The following is a 21,545-nucleotide window of genomic DNA, read 5'->3' on the forward strand; positions in this document are numbered from 1 at the left end:
CCAGTGCTATAGTTCTTCCGAAGCCGGAACACAACTACACTTTGCCTCTTCTCCCTATGAAATACAGCCATACATGTACAATTTTTCTCACTGAAACATGAATCCAAAAAGAGTCATTTGCGGCCAAGATCGGTACGTGGACACATCCCGAAGTGGCAGTGAGCTCATCGGATAACGCAGCGTAAGGCGGCTCTGAGTTAAGTGACCCAGTGCTGGGCCTCAATGTGAGACAAGGTACGCTTGGTTCGGCGATGCTGACGGAAGAAGATCGAGGGTGAGACGAACCAGAATACTGGATTGAGGGACATCACTAACGGAACAGAGACAGCTGAGCGGAGCACGACTTGTAGCAGCTGACCTACGAGGCTCGAAGCCATTGCAACCTGGGCAATCGCAGAACCAGTTCAAAAGGCACACTCAATCACACACGCTGTAGCACATGCCCCCCCCCCCCCCTCTTAAGAGTGGAGACCTCCACTGGCAGCGTGTGCAGACTGGGACAAACGCAGGGATAACTGGCAGCAAAGAGACGCTAGCAATACTCTGCACTGGTGAGCTTTAAGGAGGGGCATGCGCCCCTTGTTACATGACGGTGAGACACACAGAAGGATCCAGCTCGCAAGGGAGGCACACTGTGTACACGCTGGGCATCGCGCAAACATCTGGAGATAAATAAACCATGTGCGCTCCAAATATCCTCACCGCCCCAAGCTAGTAGCGAAGCAGAGCTGGTGTGTGAACACACTTGGGGGTCACATGATTGGCTCAAGACCTCACTAATAGGTGAATCATAACTTGTTTTGGCATTTTACCTTTGCAGTCATTCCAAAGCCTCACAAACAGGCAGAATTAGAATCAGGCTGGACGTTCTCTGTTGGTGGCGACACCTTGCAAAAGAACAGACGCACTGTGGACCTCCTGAATATCACAGTGCAACCTGGTGAAATTGGAAATAGGCACCCTAGTGGACTCTCATTACACTGCGTCAGCTGCAGCCAGGTGAGAAATTACCGGTGAATTGTGGTCCACGCACGACCAACAGGAGACAGCGGGACTCGTTGGGACACTTAGCTGCAATTCCTTTTGCACACTAACCCAGCACGCATAAGATACGCAGATTGGCATCATGGGCAAAACAGACAAACTGCAACCTAAGTAACATTCCCTATCTGAGCCAACCAGTGCTACAAGCACATCGGGTCCCCAATGCTGCCTGACCCTATAATGGAGACCGCCACCCACGCTATTTAAATCAGCGCGGTAATGGCACCTAACTCACAGTGCACACCATCGCTGCGGCTGGGGAGCTGGTTGATGCCCCGTGCTGTTGAATCTTAGGCCTGTGCCATCGCTGCTGTGAGGAGCACCAGATGCTCAGCTGAACCTTCACCGTCCACAGTGAGTTCCTGTTACACCTTCAGATTCCTGGCCCAACGACCTGCTGAACCTTGGTCCACGTCTCCTGCTGGAAAGGCTACCATGATTTCTTGGCCCCCTCCCAACTGTCTTTCACAATGCTTGCATCTCAGGCGGAGGTGGAGTTTGCTGTAGTGCCTGTCCCCAAGATGGCGACTGGTGCCAGTCCTGACTACCGCCGCGGGGGACTCCTGAGGCACCGGGGCACCCCCAAACCGACCCATCTCCTACTCACTTTCCATCTCATTTGACTCAGAGATCTTTCCATCAGCAGCTGAGACCTTAATATTTTGACGGACGCCCGGTGGAGCAACCTCGCTAACTAAAGTGGAGATGGGCAATGGATTTCCCTCCTTCGCCATCACCTACCCAACCGGTCTTTGGGCAAACTCTCCTGCGTCTCTCTACTGGACTTTCCTCCCTTCTCCTCTTCTCCATACCCCCTAGCCCCTCCTCTCTACTCTTCTCCTCTTTCCAGCTATTGACCTTTGCCCTCACCAGTCCTTGCTCATAATTCCCACCCTGTCTATGCCCTGGACTTTCTTCTGTGAACTTTACCGCAGTTGAGACCTGACTATCTGACTGATGCCCGATGGAGCTACCTGTTTAGCTATTGGGGAGATGGGCTGTGGATTCCCTCCTCGGACGTCACCTACCCAGTTGGTCTTTGGGCAGACTTCCTTTTGTCTCTTCTGCCGTCTTTTCCCTCATCCTCCCCCTTCACACTTCCCCCTCCCCCTCCTCTCTATTTGTCTCACCTTTCTTTCCTCTCCCAATTAGTTTCTTAATTTTTGACGTAATGTGTATTTGTTTTCATTCTCTCTAACAGTGTGTAGCCTGTAAAGCGCTCTGATACCTACGGGTCCAACCAGCACTATATATAACTCATATTAAGGTTTCTCTGAACTTCTGATGGACCTCTGAGGATGTTCTCTGGGCAGTTACCAAAACTGTTTGTACTCACCTCGATGCACGAGCAACCTTGGCCAATGCCCGGTGGAGCTGTCATATGCAACTAAAGAGGAGTCTGGCCCTGGTTTCACCCCCTCGGCCGTCACCTATCCAGCCGGACATCTGACATTATTTTCCTCGTTTTTTCCCGTTGTGTATTCCTTCCCTCCCCCTGTGATTCTTTGATTTAAGTGATGTAACTACGTAACCTGTAACTCGCTGTAACTCATGTAAAGCGCTCTGATACCTCCGGATCTAGCCAGCGCTATATAAAACTTTTGAAATAAAACAAATGAATATTTCTATGGTTCTGCGCATCCAATCACTTCAACTTTGTGATGTGTCTTCCACTGAAACAGGCCCGCTCTTGCAATTTCTCGAATTGAAACATCACAGTCTCTGTGTATAATCTTCCAATGAACCAAAACCTTCTTGGGGGTTTTAAACAAAACATCGACAGAATCTTTCTCTTTTATCAAAATGTAACCATTACTGGACCTGCTCCTACTAAATCACATCCATCTTACTAAGCAGCTACCTTCAGTAATCACAACCACACCTTGGAACCCCTCCCACCAAAGCACAATTGTGTTTATGGATTGTTTGCCTCCTTTGAATTTGTTCTACCAAACCACATGCCCTGTCTGGTTTTCTAAGAAAAATTGTCTTTAAAAGAAGCCAAGCAAGAGGACTTCATTTCTCATCACCCCTCAGCATAGGAAATGATATCACAGCACCCTGCACTCTTCTCCTAGGACGCACTTAATGGCAGCTGCAAATACGACGCTTAGGGGGTGCGCTGCTGGCATGCTGGAAGCATGCCAAAGGCAAACCCATCCGCACCCGTTAATGCCTGGTTCACACCCAGCCTCAGGAACCCTGAACCAATCACCGCCCAGCAATACTCAACAGCACTCCATAGGTCACTACATCCTGAATACTGTTCCTCCAACTGCTGCCAAGCCTCACACCACAGGAGGAGCGGTGAACAACCTTTACAACTAAACTTTTACAACGCACTACCATTACAACGCAACCATTACAACGCCAACCATTACAATGCATTGCACTGGGGGGGCGCTCTAGGATAGGGAATAAGTTTAATTTACTATCCAACACCTTCCCTTGTGTCCACGGGGACTGGAGTTGGAATAGTAAATTAAACTTTTCACTATCCAGCACCCCAAAGCTCTATGCGTTGTAAAGGTTTGCGATGTAAAAACCGCGTTGTAAAGGCATGCGTGGTAAAAGTATGCATTGTAACGTCATACATCCGGAGGAGCTTTCCCTAAACCCACCAATGGTTCTCCATCAGCCACACCCCATGAAAATATTAACAATGCCCTCAATACCCCCTCCAAACACACATCACACAAGCACCATAAATGCCTACACACCCACCCAACATCACATGCCACAGCAAACCCACAAATCAACACCCCCTCGCGTGCATGCTTATCAGCGCACGATCGGTCAGCAAACACACAAATGAAATATGCGACCTGTTGAGTAGTGGCACACCAACATCTTCTTTATCACAGAGACCTGGCTCAAACCCTCATTGGCTCATGACATCACCATGGCACTCCCATGGGGTCACAAGATCACTCAACAGGATTGACTGCCTTCACAAGCCAGGAGGAAGACTCGCTATAATCTCTAAGGAATCCATCAAATGCACAACATCCACAGAGAAAGCCACTCTATTCATGGATGACTTGCATTTCAAGCTGCAAAACTCAGAAAACTTCACCCTGAACGGAACCCTCACCTACTGACCAACCGTAATACGAGCCACCTTTACAAACCTCATCACCATTATTATTGCTCCACTCACATCGACTTCAGAGCCTACATTCTCATAGGTGACCTCAACTTTCACCTGGAAAACTGAAACGACCCCGTCTCCACTGCACTCCTCACACGTTTGAGCAACATCGGACTCACCGAACTCGTCCCAGAACCAACAAACATCACAGGTCCAGCTGTGGTCTCTGAAGGTAAGAGCAGTGGGCAATGACCGGCTGGGGGGATTTTGAGAGATGACCAGGAGGGAAAATTCTTTGTTTATTTCATTTTCTCTTGTGGTCGTTTCTCAAAATCCCCCCAGAGGCCCCACCGTCCTACCGCTCTTAGCTGCAGCGGCTACACAGAACACACACTGGACCTCATCTTCGCCAAAAGGGACAGCATCAAATACAGCTCCACTACACTGCTCACACTGACTGACCACACAATCATCCCCTTCCAAATCAACCCACCTCAAGTTAACACCACTGCCAGGTTCAGCATTCCAACCACTGTTGGGGTAAAATCACAGAATCAAACTGGCATAGGGCCCTCAGCACAAATCAACATAACCCCATAGAAACCTAGGCAAGGACAGCAACAACTGGATACAGACCTGCGCAGACTCCCTCACACCAATCAAACCTAAACAGCATAGTACATCATACAAGCAGGCCAGCTGGTACACAGAAGACCTCTGAGAAACAAAAACAGCACTGCAAACAGCAGGAAAGAAAAATGGAGAACCAGCCACAACACCACCAAAAGAACAACCTATAAGACTGCACTCAGACTCTATTACCAGCAAATTTGAGACCACAAGAAAAAGCACTAGTGTCATCAACATTACTGCCTCTCAACAACTCTGCAGCAACCTATCCAACTTCTCCCACAGTAACATTGCTAACATTAACAGTAACATTGCACAACCCAACCCCAGAGAAGTTGTTGCTAACCTACCCAGTAGCAACCAAGACAGCTACCTGAACGAATGGATACGCCTCACCAGAAACGAAACAGCTACAATCAAAAGGACCATCCACTGAGGGGCCTCAAAGAAGCCATGCCCCAATGACCACTACTACCTGGGAACATCACAAATCAATACTACCCTGAACCACATCATCAATGCCTCCATTATTTCTGCCACTTTCCCGGAAACGCAAACTTGCAGAAATCAATGCCCTCTTCAAGATACCTACAGACGACCCCAAACAACTGAGCAACTTCTGAACCATCTCTCTGCTTCCCTATCCAGCAAAGTGATTGAGAAGGGCATCAACAAGAAACTGACAACTCACCTCGAGCTTTATCTTCTAGACAACACTCAATCAAGATTCAGAAAGAGCCATAGCAGTGAAACAGCACTCATCCTGGCCACCAATGACATTCAAATCATCCCGGAAGAAGGAGAAACAGTGTCCCTCATCCTGCTTAACCTCTGTCTGACCTTTGACACTGTCTCAAATAACACCCTGTCAGAAGACTCCAAGAGATTGGCATACAAGGAGCTTCTCACAAATTGATCTGTTCCTTCTTTATAGGAAGAACCCAAAGGGTCAGGCTACAACCCTTCACATCAGAGACCAAGAAACTGATATGCAGAGTTCAACAGGGATCATCCCTCTAATCCACCCTTTTCCACATATATATGACACCGCTTGCTAGCGTTATCTGATCACAAGACATCACCATCTTCTCCAACATCGATGATACCCAACTCAGCCTCTTCCTGAAGGACAGAACAACCACCGCCAGAACCAACCTTACCAACTGCAGACTGGATGTGTACCGACTGCCTGTAGCTCAACTCTGACAAGACGTTAAGTACTGGTCTTCAGCAAAAAGACCTTCCCTGTGGGACTGCACCTGGTGGCTCTTGCAGCTAGGATCAACATTCACAGACCATGCAATAATTCTAGGGATCATCCTAGGTAAACTCAACATGATTGCTCAAGTCAATTCAGTGTGCACCTCCTGCTTCCACATCATACGCATGCTGGCAAAATCTTCAAATGGTTGCCTCAGAGCACCAGATAGATGTCACACAAGCACTCGTTACCTGCAGGCTGGACTATGGTAATATTCTCTATGATGTAATATCCAAACAACTCCTACACAGACTCTAGGCCATCCAGAAAACCACTGCAAGACTCACATTTAACCTCTCATGCCACACCCACACCCACATCGCACTGCACCTCAAGAACCTTCACTGGATCCCCATTATTAAGCAAAGCCAATTCAAACGTCTCACACACCCATACAAAGGCCTACACAATAAAAGACCAGAACACCTGAACAACAGCACTTACTTTCACCAACCAACCAGACACCTATGCTCTGCCTCACTCTCACTCACACACATTCCCAGCATATACAGAAGTAAAAACTGGAGGTCGCTCATTCTCTTACATTGCACCCAAGACATGGCATGACCTCCCCCAACCTATTCCAGCCTACTCCTCGCTTTTTGCAAGAAGCTGAAGGCCTGGCTCTTCGTATATGCACTTTGGGGACAACAAACTTCCACACCTGTCCAAGAGCTTGATACACTCTCGGTGATTAATGCGCTATACAAATCAATGTAGCATAACATAACATAACATAACATAACATAACATAACATGCCTTCCACTTACCAGAACCTCCACTCTCTCCCTTCTGTCCTTTTTGGGATATAGGTCCTTGGTCTCCCTTTGGGCCTGGTGATCCATTTGCACCTTTTTGACCTGTTGGTCCTCCTGGTCCTGTTGCTCCTGTTGAGCCTTTGGGCCCCACTGCCCCTTGTGACCCTGGTGGTCCACCTGAGCCTTTAGGGCCTGCTGCACCTGTTGCGCCTACTGAGCCTTTGGGACCTGCAGCTCCTGTTGGACCTGGTGATCCTGATGCACCTTTCTGGCCTGCTGGTCCAGTTGGTCCTCTTGGACCTGCTTCTCCTTTTGATCCTGCTACTCCAGTTGGTCCAATTGGTCCGGCTGGTCCTGGTGAGCCTATTGAGCCTTTTGGGCCCATTGGCCCTATTGATCCAGTTGAACCTTTTTGCCCTGCTGGGCCAGTTGGTCCTACTGGCCCTCCTGGTCCAGGTGAACCTGGGGCTCCAGTTGAACCTTTTTGTCCCACTGCTCCTGTAGGCCCTGCTGGCCCTGGTGGGCCAAATGATCCTTTTGGACCCGTTACCCCAGTTGGTCCTGCTGGTCCAGCTGAACCTTTGGGCCCAACTGGTCCCTCTTGTCCGGTTTTCCCTACTGGTCCTATTGGTCCTGTAGCACCAGTTGATCCTTTTGGCCCAATCATGCCCTGTGCTCCTTTTAGGCCTGTGGGTCCAGTTGAGCCAGATGGTCCTATTGGGCCTGCCTTGCCTGGTGGGCCCTGCATGCCCCTCAATCCTTGCATTCCTAGAAATAAAATAGAAAAACAATGTGATTATACACATACAGTATATGTATACATGTATATACATAACCTCATTACTTCATCAATAATCTAAATAGTATTTCCCTATCTGCCTGCTGGAAGTAAAGACGTTGCAAATTAGTGTAAGCAGAATTTGGTACAGCAACTAATTAACAATATGTACTTAGTGTAATAGTGCACACAGTCCATTGAAAAATGTGTCAATTTGTGTCTGGCAGATATAGACCTAGAACTTCTTGAATGGCCTCCAGGCACAGGGAGAAAACTACCTGCGCATTAGGAAAACATTTTTTTGTATTGATGAAACAAACTCACGATTTGTTTTCTCAACAAAAAAAAGTTGGTAGAGCTGATAATTTATACAAAGCTCCCACCTGGCACACCTTCTTTTTTTGTGTGTCTTTATTGAATAATTTCACATACACATAAGCAACAACAAGGCGATTGTCAGCATTGTTTTCTTGAAGGGATTAAGACCTTCCATGCGTTAGTGTTGGAAAAAAACCGATACAAATTCCAAAAAGAGGTGGGAGAGAGAGGAGAGAGGACTAGAGGGGGAGGTGGATGCCAGGTGTGTGCTCTGTATCTTCCAATATAATTGGCTACGCACGGGGTACGTCAGATTTTCTCTGTGGTTATTTCTGAAAGAGTGATCAATATTTAGGCAACTTGGACCATATCTGGTGCGGCGGGGAGTGTGTGCAGGTCTAGTGCGTCGCTTCTGAGGATGGTTGTAGAGGAGCTGTGGATGTGGATCCATCTAGCGCAGCCGGTGTGTAGGAGAGTGAGTTGGAGAGGTCTGTTGTGTCTGTTGTAGGTAACAGCAGTGATATTCCAAATGTCTTTGGGTCATGAGGTTGGAGGCTGAAGTGTAGTGTATATTTCGGCTTGCAAATCACGGTACGTCATGCTTCAGAGCCATGCTTCCCTCTTGGGATGTTGTTTGGTGCCCCAATACTGCACAATTTCTCTTTTCGCTAGCAATAGTGCTAAGGCGAGGAACCCCGGTAGCAGAGTTTTATATTGATGACTGTTCTGAGCAATGCCATGTTTGGAGAGGGGGGAGCGGTGTGGAGATTACGTCAGAAAGCGCTTTGGAACACGTCCGTCCAATATGCAGCTACAGGGGCACACGTTCATGTCATGTGTGCAAAGTCTGCGTCAAAAGCTTGCCATTTTGGACAACTTGACTATTGGATGGGGTCATACTGGGTCAGTTGTTGTGCGGTGATGTAGATCCGATGTATAAATTTGAAATGAAGCAATTTATGTCTATGGTTGGGAGATACCCTCTTTATTTGTTTGTGACTATAAGCCCATTCCTTGTCCGTCAATCGCTGACCCAGGTGTTCCTCCCTGTGATGCTGCACCCCCTTGTCCTGAACTTGTTTGAGCACCATATATGCCTGGAACAACTTGGTGACCAAATGGGCCCCATTTTTGTCTGATAAAAGTAGCGTAAGTGGTGTGAATTTTTCAGGAGGAGAGGGGGAAGAAGGGTTTGCCAAGCGGAGTACACCAAGCAGTCTGGTCGCTATAAATGTATCCATGTAGGACATCTCAGCTTGTGTGGAGAGGTCTGCCATAGTTATTGCCTGCCCATCAAGGAATAGGAAACCGATGGTGCCAAGCTTCAATTTATTGAGGGTGCACTGTACCACAGTCTCAGAGGTGAGCGCTAGAAACTGGTTTTGTTGGAGAGAGATGCCTGGTGAGTATAGGTACCGGTACGCAGTAGACAGCTTAATCTGTGCCAGGCCCCACAGGTGGGGGATAGGGGTTGTATGTCATTTGGGTCGAGCGGTAGACCCAGGGGAAACAGTGCATCTAATGGGTTAGGGGCAGCCAAGTTTCATTCGGTCTGTGGTATACTGGCATCTGGATAAAACCATTGCAGATCAAATTGAGCCTGTGCAGCAATATAGTAAAGATGAAAATCCGGGACTGCAAATCCTGCTCACTCATAAGGAAGTGTTAAGGTGCCCCATGCTATTCGCGCTCTACGTCCTGCCCAGAGCAAGCGAATATGCGGGCCCCGCAGCTGTGTGGTAAAGGCTTTTGAAAGTTGGATTGGCATGTTAATAAATAAATAGAAAATCTTGGGAAGGACATTCATTTTAATGTGGGCAATGGGCCCGACAATAGAATTCGGTAGTTGGATCCATCTCTCGATCTGCGAGGTAAGCTCGCTTTGGCTGGCCCGTAGTTAAGGCAGATAACTTGTTCCTTATTTCTATGTAAAATAATGCCTAGATACTTGGTAGTATCCATCGCCCATTGAAGAGGCAGCTCAGCTCCTCCTGGGTTGGCCGAGTTGGTGATTGGGAACAATTCTGACTTGTCACCAAAGCGGCAGATTTTGTCGATTAGAGGTTGCAAATTGATGCTGGGGTGCCTAATAAAGAGCAGGATGTTGTCTGCATACATAGACATCAGCAGGGGTCCTGATTGAAATTGATGGTCCCAAAACATGTGCTTTTCTTGGAAATGCCTGACTAAGGGATCCATGTCTACTATGAAAAGTAGAGGAGACAGGGGACAGCACTGGCGAGTGCCACAGGAGATCAGGATTGGGGGGGACAGTAAACCATTCACCCGGAGCGGGCTGTGGGGGATAAGTATAGCAGTATAATCAAAGCAAAAAGGTTTGCTGGGATGCCAAGTTTGCGTAGTGTGACAATGAAGATTGTCCACTCCAGAGAGTCGAAGGTCTTCTCTGCATTGAGAAGATCTACTGCTGCCGGGAAAATCGGCTTTATCCTGTCTATCACTGAAAAAAGAGTCCGGAGGTTTAGGGCGGTAGATCTATGTGGGATGAAGCCAGATTGCACTGGTGGGAGTATTTGGTCCTGCAGCAGTGACAATCTGGCGGATATCATTTTGGCTAGGATTTTGTTGTCGAAATGTATTACACTTGGCACACCTTCAGTGCTATGAAGTGTGGTGCGGTGCCACAGTGATGGTTTCCTTCACTGGGTTCAAGGCAGAGTCCAGTTCTTCCTCAGCGGGTTCAGAGAGCAGCAGGGCAGCACTTCAAAAAAGCAGTTCTTCCAGAGCAGCAGTCCAGCCGAGTGGCAGTCCTTATAGCAGCACAGTAGTTCTTCTTGCAGAGATTCTTTACAGGTCCACAAGTGTCTGATTTGGTAGGGTCAGAGACCCAGTGGCTATACTCAGTTGTGCCTTTGAAATATGGGTGATTTCAAAGAAGGGTTGTTGAAGTACACAGAAGTTCTCTTTTCAGCCTTGGCACCAGACTCGAATCGGGGGGTAATGAACCCCTTTGTGTGGGGACAGGACACTGCCTATTCAGGTGTACGTGTTAGCTCCTCCCTCCCATCCTGCCCAGGATGAGCTATTGGGATACAGATGGGCACTCTGACAGACCTACCTTTCCCTTGTGTGTGGCTGTCTAGAGGGAATGCACAAAGTCAATCTGTCACCCACCCCAGACATGTACAGGATGCAGGCATACAGAGCTTTAAGAGTGGAGAAATGTTGTCTTTCTAAAAGTAAAACCAAAGGGGATGATGGACGGAGTGTTAAACATTGCAAGCACTCACCCCCAGTGAACTGATCTGGGTTTAATCCATCATCATTTTTCCTAAGGTGGTAGGGTATGCTCAGACATGGATCCCTTGCTCACTTGGCCACTGGATTCAAGATAGCCTGGCTGATGAGGGTTGTGAACCCGAGACCAGTCCCAGGATGCTTATTTCTGGTCCATTGAAGGCATGGCTTGGCAGTTCGGGCTGGATTGTTCCCATGAGGCACAGGGTCAGACTGATTTGCATATGGCCATGTCTGAACTGGGGTGGCAGAGTGAGCTAAAGAATGATGATGGATTAAACCCAGCTCAGTAGACTGGGGGTGAGTGCTTGCAATGTTCAACACTCCGTCCATCATCCCCTTTGGTTTTGCTAATTTCGCCCTAAGTTGGCAGGGGATACCCAGACATGGGTCCCTTGCTTACTTGGCCACTGGATTCAAGATGGCCTGGCTGATGAGAGTTATGAACTAGAAACCGGTCCCAGGATGCTTGTTTCCGGTCTAGGGAGTGCTTGCAATGTCCAACACTCCATCCACCATCCCCTTTAGTTTTGCCATCTTTCTAAAAGTGGCATTTCAAAAACAGTAATGTTAAATCCAACTTTATCAGTAAAAAGGATTTATCTTTACCATTCCAAAGATATAAAACATGACAGGGCTACTTCTTCTCAATCATAAATTACAGCTTAGAGGTGTAGTAGGGAATAACCAATGTTAACCTATTAGCGGAGGATGTCTCAAAGTAGTGAAAAACAAATGTAGGTGTTTTTCATTACCAACGACATGCTAAACTTCAAAGTACATGTCCTACATTTTACTTACAAAGCATCCTATCTTATGGGCTACCTAGGGGCTACCTAGGGGTGACTTATGTAATATGAGGGGAGTTTAAGGCTTGGAAAAGAGGGTTAAATGCCAAATCAAAGTGGCAGTCAAACTGCACACATAGGCTCTGCAGTGGCAGCCCGAGACAGGTTTGAAGGGCTACCTATGTGGGTGGTGTAATTGGTGCTGCAGGCCCACCAGTACACCAGTAGCATTTAATTTACAGGCCCTGGGCACGGATAGTGCACTCTACTAAGGATTTACAGATAAATTCAATTTCCCCATTGTTGCTATACCAAATGTAACCATGTTTAGGTCACAAGCCCACATTGTTTAGCACTGGTCAGCAGTGGTAAAATGATGAAAGTCCTAAGGCCAACAAAAAGAAAAAGCAAAAAAAGGAGGTAAGCAGGCAAAAGGTTTGGTGGAAGACTGCCCTAAGGCTGACAGGTCTAGCATGTGTCGTCCCCTGCTGAGAGTGGGGAGAGCTACCCAACCGCTAAGGAGTTCTCATCACCAAGACGGAAAAACCTGGACACACCATCAGCATTGGCGTTGTGTACCCCAAGTCTATGTTCCACTCGGAATTTCCATACTCAACAGTTTGGGGTTCTCACCTTTAATTTGCATTAGCCACCTGAGGGGCCTGTGGTCAGACTGAATCAGTAAATGAGTCCCAAACAGATATGGATTCCACTTCTTCAGTGCCCAGGTCATAGCAACAGTTTCTCTCTAAATAGCACTTTATCTTTATTCCCTGGGAAGTAACCTCCTGGAGATGAAGGCTGCAGGTTGTGTCTAGGCCCTCCTCATTAAGTTGTGAATGTACTGGCTTATGCTAGGAGGCATCAATCCATACAATAAATTCCCTGGAGAAGTCAGGGGCCGTGGGCACAGGGGCTGTGAACATGGCTTGCTTTGGGGAGTCAAATGCCACTTGGCATGCCTCTGTCCAAAATAAATCACATTTCTTGGCTGCTTCTTTGAAGTCATCTCTGTCAAGGGGGAAACAATGGTGCCATATGTCTTGACAAACCACATATAGAACCCAATGCGGCCTCAGTCTCGGTTTTGAGGGGCTTCCAAGCCATTATAGTTTCTATCTTGGCCTGGAAGGGCTGGACCTTACCGTTGCCCAGCTTGTAAGGACTGCCTGTTGCAGAGCCTGAAGCAGTTCCTGAGGGTGAAAAAGGTGATCCTACCAGCTGCTACTGAAGACCACAAAGTCATCCAAGGAGGCAGCACTGAAGATTTCCTTTCCAACCAGAACATGACTCACCAACCTCTGGAAGGTGGCAGTGGTCTTATTGAGTCCACAGGGCATCACCCTAAACTGGCAGTGGCCCTCTGAAGTGGAGGAGGCTGACATCTCATTTGCTCCTTCTGTTAGGGCTATCTGCCAGTACCCTGATGTAAGATCAAAGGTACTTAAGGAACGTAAGTATTGGGCAGCTCCTAACCTGTCAATAAACTCATCAGCCCAGGGATGGCATGGGCATCAGTCTTGGTCACTGAACTGAATCCCCTGTAATCCACACAGAACCTGCGCTGGGGAACCCCACTCTGGTAAAAATCCCCATTAGTTCCTTAGTCACTGTCGGTGCAGTTGCAGTCCTCAGTGGGATGGTCTCTGGGTATATTGTGGCACGATCCACCAGATGAAGTGCCTGAAGCATTCTGGGAATCTATAGGCCCAACAATGTTGATGCCCACCCTCTCAATAGTGTGCTAATGACAGACAAGTGAAGAAGTGGTGCTTTCACTCTCCACCCTGTCTTCCCACTGGCCCAGCAGGTCACACTAGTCTGACAAAAATCACCAGAGGAAGTCATGATCTTCTGTCAATAAAAGAGGAAGGCAGGCTTTACAAAGGTCTTTTCTTGGCCCAGGTATCCTGCCAGTGGTATCTCATGAGCAAGCATTAGCAAGAAGTCCCTGTAGCTTTGAGGGACCACTAGGGTCCTTATTGTCCCATACACCAGAGCCTTAGGCTCACTGTAGAGGAGGTTGTCCTGCCAGTAAATATGATGCCCTCCAGGGTTGGACATTCTCTCTGTGCCCGACAGACCTCCTCCTTGGTGGGTCCTCCATCCACTTCAGAGGCTGGTTTCCCATGCCCTCTGCCCTTCCGTATCTTTGCAGATGGTTATGCCGTTCTTCCAAGCTCTAGCCCTTGTTGGCTCCCATGCTGGCAGCCACAGACCTGGTTGTAGCACACATTCACTCAGGTAATCCTAACATTTCCATGTGTGCCTTAAGCACCACTTCCTTCCAGATAGTATGCTCAAGGGCATTACCTAAAAAAACAGTCCACTGGCATCTGGCTTGGCGGGGCTCAATGAAACTTTCAGAAGAGCTGAGACCCACCACCAAATAAAAATGAAGAAGGCACACTGAATATTGACCCTCTTTGCTGTCAGACGCCACTACCTGGTAGAATGAATTGGTTATTACCTGCTCTGGGGACACTAGCTGACTCCTTACCATAGTCATACGGGCACCTGTGTCCCTCAGAGCCTCAACACCTTGCCTACTGCTGGTAACCCATTGCCTATACTTTGCAGTATTTGATGGCACACAGATTTTAGGATCCATCTCACTGTCACCCAGGGACACTAGAGTAACCTCACTGAATCCCCACCCTAACTTACTGGGACAAACTCCTTCCCCTGAACTATACTCCCCACCCCAGGGACTTTTCCTCCAGTTGGAGGTTGTGCTCTTTTTGAGCACTTGGAACCCCCCTTTGAAGTGCCCATATACAAAACACTCATAGCACTTGGGAGTTTTTGGCTGCTGACTTTTGTCAGCGAAGCACTTCTTCTGGTGGCCAGATTGGAAATGGGACCCTTTCCCATATGAGTTGTTTTGGGGGCCTTCACAGAACTATTCATTGTTATCTCCCCCCCTTCTTTTTTCTGATGGGAACCCTACCCACCCTCTTCAGTGTACCCCAGATACCTTCTTGGGCACTTCCTGGTGCTGACACAGACCTCCACCTCCTCAGGAAGCATCCTGGGGTCAGTAAGCCTGCTATCAACCAGGTGTTTGTGTGTCTCTAGAAAACAAATATCAAGCATGTGATCCTTCAAAATTAAGTTGTACAGCTCTAAATAATCATCAACCTTGCGGGTCCTCACCGAACCCTTCAGTGTCTTGCTGGCATTATATAAGATATCCACCTATGTCTGTGATGAGATCTTGTGGTTGCCCCTGATAATTCACATGTACTTCTCAGGGCTCAGTCCAACCTTGCTGACTAGAATGGCCTTTATTGCAGTGTAGTTTGTCTGGTTCCACACCTCTAGTGTTAAGAGTGTATCCCTCCCCTCTGAAAGCATGTACCTCCACAAACTACCCCCCCCCCAATCTCCTATGGGACCTTGTGTACTCCTAGATCCACTTCATAGGCTGAAAACCATTCATCTATGTCATCCCCCAAAACATAACTGGGCACCAAGTCTTTTGGTATGCAGACCCTTACTTCATCAGTGGACACTGTAGTATTTCTGCCACCATTACTGCTGGACTCCACCTGTAGAGCTAGTATGCCCAGCTCTCTGAGGCTTAACACCAACCATCTTCCTCTCCTCCATGGCCAGCTAGAGCTTGCTCTTTCTCTAGTTTGGCACACCTTTGCTCCTGCTCCAACGTGGCATGCTCCAGCTTCAGCTTTCTCTCCTCCCTCCTGTCCTCCAGATCCTCTGGGGTCCAGGTCTTTGATGAGAAGTGACTCCCTGTTCTAGGGACAACCACTGCTCCTAACCGGATGCTGGCTTCCCTCTCCTCAGGCACTCCCAGATCCTCCCCAGAATCCAGCTCGTCATCCAAACTCAGTCTCTTACTCTTCCTTTCCCGTGGTCACAGCCCCTGAATTACAGGCCTCTACCCAGGCTCTCAGTGCTTTTTGCAGCTCCACCTTCCTGGTGAAACCTCTAGTCAACAGGCCAACCCCCTTAAAAAGTCTTTGAGCTGGACCACAGTGTAGGTCTGCAGCTTGGCCAGCTCAAAATCCATCTTTGCAGTTGCAGGTGCTGCTTCTTTGGACAGAGACATGTTTTTGCAGAAAAACAAAATGGCTAATTAGGGAGAATTAAAAAGGGTTCAGATTGGTCTTAGGGATGGAGTAGCAGTGTTTACTAACACACCGCATGGTACTGCACATATACAGGTCCTGTCCTTACTGCAGATCACCAATGATAGAAATTAAAGTTTCTTGTTGGCAGAGGTATTCATGTTCAAGCAGGAACCACAATCCTAGCTGTGGCAAGGTACACACTAAAAGTTAATTTGTGCTCTCCTCTGGTAGCTTGGTACAGAGCAGTCAGGCTAAACTTAAGAACCAATATCTCAAGTATGTGTGCAACACAACACAGTAACACAACAAAACCACCCCAAAAATACTTTAAAATGGATAATAATTGCGCATACAAATCAAGACCAAAATGACAAAAATCCAATCAGTAGAAGTCGAAATATTCATTTTTGAAGATATAATGGAAAAATGGTGCTTAGAAGCATTAAGAATTTTTGGGGGTTATCTGGTCGTGCTGGTCCGGGGCAAAGTCAAGAGTTCAGGCTGACCGCGATGGAGCCTGGGACAGATTCAGGAGCCTCACAGGCCTGCTGAATGAAGTACTTTGATCCTGGTAGCAACAGCAAGATGTGCGGGGCAGCCGAGTGATGCGTCGGTGTCGGTCCTGCATTCGAGATGATGCATCAGTTTTCTCTTCAAGCAGTGTTAGCAACGCACTGGTTCTGAAAAGGAGATGCCGAGCCGAGAGGCATTGGTTCAGTTGACGACGCACTGAGTTTCTCCATGCAGTTGAGGGGATGTGTTGATCCGCCCACACTGATGTACCCATTCAAGGTTTTGCTGGTGTAAACTCGCTGCTTCCTGTGACTCTAAATAGACCATGGAAACTAAACTTTGTTGAGCCAAAGCCCCAACAATTACTTCTGCTCAACCAAACACTACATTAGACCCGAATTCTGTACATGTAACTATACTTACTTGTTATGCCTTTAAATAAAAATTTACCAGGACTTGGAAAAACACTCACATTTCAGATGTTTGTTTCTACACAACAAATTCCCATCTGTCGCTCATTTAAAAAGAAGCAGCATTTTTTTTCTATTCCAAAACTGCATTAGGAAAAGAATAAGACGTACCTTAAAAACTGTGCCTCAACAGTCTGATGAGGCCAGAGCCGAGCCAGACCTAGGCATTTGTGGACAGATGTATGACCATTCCATTTTGCGAGTCACAAATTGCGATGTTCTTGCGACTCGCAAAATGGAATGTAGAACAGTGTCTCAGACACTGTTTGTGATTCTTAATGGGGTCGCAAATGACTTGCCTCATCAATATTCATGTCTGTAACTGCTTTTTCAATAAAGCATTTTTTAAAAAATGCAGCCCATTTTCCTTAAAGGAAAGAAAAATGAGACGTTTCTGTTTAATTTTTTAAGACTAGTAGTAGTCCATGGGACCACTAACTGCTCTTAAAACATATTTTCAAATACATTCACAAAGGGCAAGGGGTCCCATGAGGACCCCTTCCCATTTGCGAGTGGCTTACCACCTACTTGAAGTAGGTGGTAAACTGCCAAAGCTTTACGACCGCTGTCAATGCTGCCAAAAGGCTGCGTTATGCACTCCTATGAGGTTGGCTAATTAGGGTCTAAACTTATTAATGATGAATACAAATAGTAAGCCACAGCACCACTGGGATTGTGTGTTTTGGAGACCACAGTGAATTGGTACTATAATTAAAGATGTACTGCTGTAGTAAATAGGCTTCTGAGCAGCCAGACTAAATACATATGTATTTTTACCTGGGTCTCCTTTCTCCCCTTTAGATCCTTCTTTGCCATCTCTTCCATCTCTGCCTGGTAGTCCATTGTTCCCAGCAGCACATGTAATCACGGGGCAGGTGTTGGCATGCTGCAATTCCTTCTTAGGTTCAACACTGGCGGCAATGACCATAGACACTACCAACATGGATATATTAATGGACTGCATAATGTTCATGATTACTCCAATTTATTAGACCTGCAAGGAATCATAAACAGGGAGCTCAAGATATAGCATACAAAAATCCAAACATATTTCATTTGTGATCAACACCACAAACTCAAGTATGGTTTCACTTTGCAGAGTAAGCAAGTGCTATAGAGTTGTAAATACCATGGTATCGTGATGGTCTTTTCTCATTTTCATTCAATATTCTGCGACGTCCATTCTTCCTGCAGAACCTATCCCATCAGCTATATGTCCACCTATGATATTATTTAAAACCACAGCCACATATCTATCCAGTTCATCAACATATAATGAACAATCAAATATTTTGTACATACACCTAATAATATGCCCAAAGAACGAAACCTTCCAACTATCTGTCTGGTCATTTTACCACCCACCATAACATACATCCATTTGTCCCGCCACCAGAGTATTTAATCAAGTATCTACTCTCATATGTTTATAAATAAATGACTAAACAACTGACATGCAACTCATACCGATTCCTCTATATCCACATGCAACTAATCAATGAGCTATTAACACATCAAATATTCTAATTTAATAATATGAGAATCCACCTAGCAAAGAGTGAGGTCAACTGCAATTTATCCACACCGTAATAATCTATCCACACATCTATCTTTTTATCATTCAAGATAGCACCCCAAACAAGTAATTCACCATCATTCTCTCGTCAAATCTATCTAATGTAAATGTATAACTACAGAACTATGGGCCTGATTTAGATCTTAACAGGCGGGTTACTCCGACACGATGGTAACGGATATCCCATCCGCCGAAATAAAAATCCAATTTTTTCCTACAGAATTTATATATTGGTGGATGGGATATCCATCACTGTTGTAATGGAGTAACCTGTCCGCCAAGATCTAAATCAGGCCCTATGTAGCAATTGGTTGTAACACAGAATGTCTAAGTTCATGAACCACTGACGTCAAATAACTCTATTTTGCTGTAAATGTGAGTCAGCACCCCTACATATCAGACACTATACTTAAACATCATGGCCCTGGTGGGGGGGATAGGTTCCAGGTTTTTTCATCACCTGGTTTTACTTACTTGAATAGAATTTAAAGGCATTGTAAAATGTTAAAACATTTCAAGTGTACAAGATCTAAAACAAGTCTCTCAAACTCTGGGCAACGTGTAATGAGTTGCCTGGTAAGTGTCAGAAGTGAAGCTGTGTGTGTTCTGACATAGGGGCAGTGAAGATCATGCCACTGGAGTAAAGCTAGCCTGGTTGATGAGTGGCGGTGCCCTGAAACCGGTCCCAGGATGCTTGTTTTCAGTCCAGGAAGAACCTGGCCTGGCAGTTCGGGCTGGACTGTTCTCATGGGGAAGAGGGTAAATACTGATTTGTATATGGCTGGGTTTAAACTGGAATGGCATGAACAGCAAATAAACTATAGATTTAGGCTCAGATCTCAGTAATTGGGGTGAACGATTGACATTGATCAGCATTCTGTCCATCAATAGTTCTTTTTTCATTTGCCACCCCGAGTTCGGCGGGTATGCCCAGATGTGGGTCCAGCACTCTCCATGCCACTGGAGTCAAGCTAGCCTGGCTGATGAGGGGTGATGCCTCAAATCCGGTCCCAGGATGATTGTTTCCAGTCCAGGTAGTCAAGTCAAGTCAAGTCAAAAACCACTTTATTCGATTTAGTTAAAAATCATAAAAGCATTCTACAATCAAAGGAAAAGGGACAATACAAATTCATGAGAAATTACATACATCAATAGTAATTTATATATTCACAATTTAAAAACAGCTAAAAAGGAATAAATATTTAGCTAAAAAAAATTACAGGTACAAAAACATTTTCCGTTTCATCCTTCCGTGCAAAACCCTTATGTTACATTTTAAGTCGTCTCCTCCTGATCCTAACAGCAGCAACAAGATAGTTGGCCACGCTAAACATAACCAAAGCTGAATCCAACAATTGGAGATACAGGAGGGCAGGTTTTGCCTGATGGAAGGCTTTGTCCTTCAATAAAGGTACCAGGTATTTCTGTCTGGGCACAATAAAGAAATGACAGAACAGCATAAGGTGCATATTATCTTGCGTTGAGAAGTTGTCGCAGTTACAAACAGGAGCATCCTCCTCCTTATACCAACCTTGGCTATCACAAAGGACCGTGTAAATCTGGTTAAACCGAAATTTAACCAGAAGCCACCTGTGAAAAGGGATGTTAACAATGGCAAGATACGGTTGTATAGTAAGGCAGGAGATGGTCAGAAAATGGGCTCTGACCGTGGGTTTAGTAAGTTGGCGTTCCTCCCTCTCCACAATTTTCAATTTGGGAAAGTTGAGCTTGACCCAATCTAAATCAGATTTCTTTAGACCTTGAGGGGCAGAAAAAATCTCAGGACGACCAAGGTCCAAAGAACACTTATGGATGTATGATAGCCAAGCAATATTTTTAGAATTATCCAATTTTAAACAGTCCGCCAGTATTTTATGATTCAAACCTAGATTGTTATTGGTCCAGGTCCTAATCCATAACAAAATAGGTGCCATTAAAAGGGTATCAGTGATATACCCGCAGGTAGAAACTGTCCTGGCAGTTTGGGCTGGACTGTTCCTAAAGAGAAAATGGTCAAGACTGATTTGCATATGGTTGGGTTTAAACTGCAATGTGATGGTGAGCAAAAAAACGATGGATTTAGAACCAGCTGTCTTTACTGGGGTGGATGTTTGACATTGATCAGCATTCTGACCATCAACAGTTCTTTTGCATTTGTTCTGAGGTCATATACATGAATGTCAAGTAATCAAAATGACAATTGTAGTGGAATACAAATTGTACATTTTTTCAGCACATTCAGAGCTATATATTGCTGCAACCTTCCGATGTTTGTGATATTTTTATAGCACAAAAGAAGCCAAAGGCAGCAGGTACAATCAAAAGTTGGGGAAGCTGGGTTCGAGAGTAGAGGTGGATTATTACTTCAATGTGATGTATGGTTCTTTAAAGAGGTGTGTCTACAGCTTTATCCTAAATTGGAGCAGGATTCAGGTGGTCCGGAAGGATAAAGAGATACAGGGTTTTCACTTCAATATTTCTTTTCACCCTGAAGATGCAAAGGGGTGTGTTTTTTTCATTTTAATTATGAAATTAGATTAGCATTTTGTTGCCTTTCTTAAATGGACAAACATCAAGGGCCAGATGTAGGTAGCCAAATACAGGTCGGTAACGGCCGATTTTGGCTGTTACCGACCGGTATTTCGCTTTTGAGATGTAGGGGGCATCTGATTTACAGAATAGGTAAATTTACCGATTCGGTAAATATACAGAATCGGTAAAATACGGAATCAGTGAATTTACCGATTCTGTAAATCAATATGTAGGTGGCACTTCACAGAGTGCCACAGGCCCTTTAGGAGTCGGTATTTACCACCCAATCCTATTGGGTGGTAAAATACCGATTTCAGGTATACATGCACATCTGTGCATGTACACCTATGCCATGTGACACACAGACATGCCCTTAGGGCATGTATGTGTGCCACATGGCACACAAGCCTGCACTTGGGGTGCTACAGGGTGT

General features: G+C 46.2%; 1 protein-coding gene across 1 annotated transcript in view; it reads right to left on the reverse strand.

Moving 5' to 3' along the window:
- LOC147711694 (uncharacterized) overlaps positions 1-21,545 on the reverse strand; it is a 52,868-nt gene that overhangs the window by 14,560 nt on the left and 16,763 nt on the right. Inside the window, exons 2-3 of the mRNA XM_086922411.1 lie at positions 17,782-17,998; positions 6,798-7,553 (exon numbers count right to left, since the gene is read on the reverse strand). Of these exons, the coding sequence (XP_086778537.1) occupies positions 6,798-7,553; positions 17,782-17,977 (952 nt within the window). The 5' untranslated portion in view covers positions 17,978-17,998. The remainder of the gene's footprint in view (positions 1-6,797; positions 7,554-17,781; positions 17,999-21,545) is intronic.

The sequence above is a fragment of the Lissotriton vulgaris genome, chromosome 5, assembly GCF_964263255.1.
Source record: "Lissotriton vulgaris chromosome 5, aLisVul1.2, whole genome shotgun sequence".
NCBI lineage: Eukaryota > Metazoa > Chordata > Amphibia > Caudata > Salamandridae > Lissotriton > Lissotriton vulgaris.